This window comes from Chenopodium quinoa, unplaced genomic scaffold (assembly GCF_001683475.1).
Source record: "Chenopodium quinoa cultivar QQ74 unplaced genomic scaffold, ASM168347v1, whole genome shotgun sequence".
NCBI classification, from domain to species: Eukaryota; Viridiplantae; Streptophyta; class Magnoliopsida; order Caryophyllales; family Amaranthaceae; genus Chenopodium; species Chenopodium quinoa.
Window position 1 is genome coordinate 4,287,640 of NW_018744268.1, and position 5,472 is coordinate 4,293,111.

The 5,472-nt window shown below is 40.6% G+C and overlaps 1 protein-coding gene across 1 annotated transcript; it reads left to right on the plus strand.

Annotated features, from left to right (window-relative positions):
• Positions 1-543: 543 nt before the first annotated feature.
• Positions 544-2,152, plus strand: LOC110694855 (ATP-dependent DNA helicase pif1-like). Its single transcript, XM_021872019.1, has 3 exons — positions 544-1,036; positions 1,126-1,544; positions 1,640-2,152. The coding sequence occupies exons 1-3, from the start codon at positions 544-546 to the stop codon at positions 2,150-2,152; spliced, it is 1,425 nt and encodes a 474-aa protein (XP_021727711.1).
• The last annotated feature ends 3,320 nt before the right edge of the window (positions 2,153-5,472 follow it).

The window sequence follows — 5,472 nt, forward strand, 5'->3', positions numbered from 1 at the left end:
TCCGCCAGTACCTTTACATGAGAATAGTACAACCTTCGTTGATAATGGTTGGGTTGTTCCATATAATTCATGGTTGCTACTAAATTATGATTGTCATATCAATGTGGAGATATGTAGTAGCATCAAGAGTGTCAAATATTTGTACAAGTATGTGCATAAGGGTGTAGATCATAGGGGCTGAATACAATGAGATTCATCAATATGTGGATGCTAGGTGGGTATATGCACCAGAAGCATTATGGAGGATATATCAGTTTCCCATTACTCGAATGTGTCCATCTGTTGATCGATTACAACTACATTTGCAAGATAGGCAAATGGTTAGATTCAGTACAAATAAATCTAGTGAAGACATCCTTCGAATGCAACAAAACTCTCGAACTATGCTCACAGAGTTCTTCAAGATGAATGCCTCTTATCCGGAGGCAAACATACCTATATAGAGAATTTCCTCAACGTTATCAATGGCTGACAGCTATAGAAACATGGAGAAAAATGAGGAGTGCGCAAAGAGTGATAGGTAGGATCTACATAGCCTCACCAATGGAAGGAGAAAGATTTTTCTTGCGTTTGTTGTTGGATCATGTTAAAGGCTCCGAATCATTTGAGCAGTTACAAACTGTGAATGGAATTGTCTATCCTACTTTTAGACAAGTAGCTGAAAAACTAGGTCTTATGGAGAATGATGCAAGCATTCGTGATTGTTTGCATGAAGCATCAAACTCTAAAATGCCATCGTCATTGAGAAGATTATTTGTCACGTTCTTGGTTTATTGTAAACAAACTGGGGTTCGATCTCTATGGGATGAATTTTATCATTACATGGCTGAAGACTACTTCTATTCAACTTCAACAAATCCAGATCCGGTACATGATTCAATTCTCTATGACATAAATTGCATGTTAAAACAATTAGGAAAGAGTGTCAATGACTTCGACTTACCTAAAATAAACATGCAAATGGATGGAAACACAGAAGTAGCTAGAGCCATACATGATGAATTATCAACACTAGTGCTCTCTGAAGATGTGCATTGTGCTAAGCATCTTAATGACGACCAATGATCTTCATTTGATATCATTATGGAAGCTATTGAACAGAGAATGGTTGAATTTTCTTTGTAGATGGTCCAGGTGGGACAGGTAAGACTTATCTATATCAGGCCATTCTTGCAACAGTCAAGCTTAGAGGGAAATTTAGATTACCAGTAGCCAGCTCAGGTTTTGCTGCCACACTATTGTATCGAGGAAAAACTGCTCATAAAACTCTTGGTATTCCGGTTACGCTGCGTGCTTCGTCAACTTGGAAGTTTAGTAAACAAGATGTAGAGGGGAAATTGGTCCAGTATGCTGCTGTCATAATATGGGATGAAGCAACAATGACTCATCAACATACGTATGAAGTGATTGATCATAATTTAAGATATCTAACAGGGGTTGATGTTCCATTTGGCGGCAAGGTTATAGTGTTTGGTGGAGATTTTAGACAAATTTTACCTGTTGTACCAAAAGGAACAAAGGCTCAAACTATAGATGCATGTTTGGTTAGTTCAACACTATGGAGACATGTTCAGTTACTCCATCTCAATCAAAATATGAGATCAATACATGATCCAGAATTTGCATCGTTTCTTTTAAGATTGGAGATGGATGTGAGCCTACAGTTAATGAAGACATGATAAAGTTACCAGCTTCAATATGTGTAGGAAATGGTGATCAAATTTCAGTTGATAATCTAATCGATCAAATATTCCCAAACCTAACTGAGCACGTAGGTGATGTTTCATACATGGTAAAAAGAGCAATAATAACTCCAACAAATGACAAAGTTGACATGCTGATTGAGAAGATACTTAAAGAGTTCGTCGGAGAAGAAAAAATCTACTACTCATGTGACTCTGTTCTAGAAGATCATCAAAATCTCTATCAGCAGGAGTTCTTGAATTCATTATCCTTTGGTGGTTTGCCACCACATATTCTAAGGTTGAAAGTTGGTTCACTAATCATGCTTCTGAGAAATATTGACACGAGTAGCGGATTGTGTAATGGGACATGGTTAATATGTTGTCAGTTAAGGGATCATGTGATTGAGGCTAAAATATTGACCGAAAGTTACAAAGGGACACGATTATTCATTCCACGTATTCCTTAAAAAACGGCGAAAGATGTGAAGTTGCCATTTAAAATGATTAGAAAACAATTTCTTGTCAAATTGTGTTTTGCTTTGACCATAAATAAATCACAGGGGAAAACCATTCCTCATATTGGTTGTTGGGGTTTGGTAAGTCCGACTCACCGCGGAAACAAACCCAAAAACAAGACCGCACTCGCAATAAATAAAACCATAAACATAATTATATTAATCACAAGATTAAGATAAGATAATTACGTTTGACGCGTGCTTCGCTCCAAAATGAGCTCTTACTTGAAAGCTTCAAGTCCCGCTCACACGGAGACCTCCAACGAAGTCCACCCGCACCAAAAAAACCGACTAGGTCCAATGTCTTGGGGTTAGCAAGACCCGACCAATAAAACCTGAGTAATTATATTGAGTTCAAAGGTTTTCACTAATTGTGATGCCTTTTCCAACTCTTACTCAAGCATCATACCCAATGCCCATACTTGGGTATTTATAGGAAATGATGGGAGTATCATTTACTCTCCCATCAATGTGGGATAGTATGATTTTTCCATTTTATTTTAAAGCTAAAATAAAATTAATAATCAAGCTAGTAATAAATCAACAAGTGGCAAGCTCATGTGAGTGGTTAGGTGAGGACCACTTGGAGAAGGGGGGACCAAACTTGCTCCCCACTCCCTCTCCCATAACCAGCAACCTCACTCCACACACACTCAAGGACCACAAGCCACATGGCACCCACCCTTGGGCACCAAGGCAGCCACGCCCAGCAAGCCTAGCAGGCCTAGCACTCGCATGCAGGCTGCCAAGCGCTGCTGGCCAGCAAGCCCAGCATGCTTGTGCGGGCTGCTGTTGGCCTTATGCCTTGGCCAGCGCTGCTAGGCAGCAAGCAATGGCCTAGCCATGCTGCTGCTAGCTGTGGCGAGCTGGCGCGCCTAGCGTGCTAGCTGTTGCAGCTTGTTGCGGCATGGCTTGCTAGCCATTGCACGCACAAGGCTGTTCCTAGCATGCTAGCACGCACTAGGTAGTGCCTAGCCTTGCGATGCTAGCATGGGTGCGCTAGCACGCACCAGCCAGCCTAGGCTCGGCTTGGTATGCATGCTAGCCACCATGCTTGGCCATACGCCCTTAGCACTCGGTCTTCTTGGGCATTCCGATGCTAGGGGTATTTTGGTCTTTTGTTGGTTTATTAATATTTCTCGTCTCGTCTTTCACTATTTTTCGACTCGACTTCCGACGCTCGGTTTCGACGCTCTAAGCTCGAATTTCTGACGTCTAAAATAAATATTACTCGGTCGACTCATTAACTCTGAATTATTTCGTTGGTTCGGTTTGTTGAATGCTTGGGTGGGACCGGAAGGGTTCAGTCAAGATTAAGCTGTAATATTAATTATTCATTAATATTACTGATCGGAAGCGGCCTCCACCCTGGCATTCCGATCACTTGACCTCACTGAATATATTAGCTTTCTAATAATTCTGAACCCACTAACGGAATAGTACACTTGTTCGAAGGACACCATTCCTTTAAATCTCCCGCTTGTCCTTCTGGACAAGTGCACATTTTGTGTACAACCTTTTTCCTATGTCGCTTAATGTCTCTTCATGAACTATAAGGTAAGATTTGTTTTGTCATCCTTATTACGTCCAGAAGTGTTTCTCGATTCCGAGTCTGACTGTCAATAAACAGATGATTTCTAAAATCCATCCGAGCACGACCATGCATTTTACAGTCTCGCTCTACGAGAGGCCTTGTATACAACAAAGACATCTTCCCTATTTTAGTAGGGGGACATTCCCAGTCTTGTAATGTAGCTCCTCTTACTGAAAGGACCTAGTCGCCCAAGTGTTGCCGTTATAATCCCCTATTACGGCAGACGTTTGACAACATCAAAGCGAACTAGTACTCAAACAAGAGAACTCACAATACTCATGGTCGAGGAAATAGGTTCCGATAGCCATAATGAGAAGTATACTTATGACAATTTTTTTAATTTCTTAAAGTATTCTCATAGGTCGATCCAGTATGGTTCTAAACCAATACCTGTGCAAATGATTTATGACAATCATGTCCTTGTAGCACATGAAACGGTGCTATAAATCAAACTACACACTAATCTCAATCGGTCATTAATCGTCCATCGTTTAAATGACCTTGATTAGGGATAATTTTCGATTATAATATTCAATGTTCACTTAATAGGTGTTTCCTTACCAAGACTGGTCTTGATACCCTATTTTGAATATTCTCATAATCGAATGGTTCATTATTTAATCCTAAACCACAATTAAATAGCATAACAGAGTAATAAAATATTGCATGAAATTTTACATTACTCCAAAACATGAATGGTTTTCCTTAACGTCTTACATTAATTTTTCTCAATATTAACTAAAACACTAAACAAGGAAATCAAAGCCAGTCTCTTACATGCTTGATTCACATTGCCTCAACGTGCTTATTGTGCTTCACTTGAGGCAAAGGCTTAGTAAGTGAATCGGCTACAATGTCATCCGTTCCAACTTTGCAAATTCTGATTTCACCCTCTGATTTCCATTCTCGAATCATGTGAAATCACCGCTTGACATGTTTGACCTTCTGATGTTCCCTAGCCTCTCTGGCCTGAGCAATAGCTCCATTGTTGTCACAATAGAGGGCTATTGGACCCTTTATAGAGGGTATAACATCAAGTTCACCAACGAACTTACGAATCCAAACAGCCTCCTTAGCTGCTTCAGCAGCTGCTAAGTATTCGGCTTCAGTTGTAGAATCTGCAGTTGTACTCTGCTTTGCACTCTTCCAACTAAACGCCCCTCCATTTAGACAGAAAACATATCCAGATTGCGATTTGAATCGTCTCTGTATGTCTGGAAGCTTGCGTTAGTATAACCTTCCACAACTAAATCCTCTGCACCACCATACACCAGGAATATATCCTTGTTCCTTTTCAGGTACTTTATAATATTTTTGGCCGCAGTCCAATGCGCCTCTCCTGGGTCTGATTGGTAACGGCTCGTAGCACTCAAGGCATACGATACATCTGGACTAGTACATATCATGGCATACATGATCGATCCAATAAGCGAAGCATATGGAATCTGATTCATTCTTACCCGCTCATCAGGTGTCTGTGCACACTGCTTCTTGCTTAGGGTAATGCCATGTGACATTGGCAGGTGACCTCTCTTGGCCTCCTCCATGCCAAATCGAGCAATTACCTTATCAATATAAGTACTCTGACTCAATCCAATCATCCTTTTTGATCTATCCCTATAGATCTTGATGCCTAGTATGTACTGAGCCTCTCCCAAGTCTTTCATTGAGAAGCACT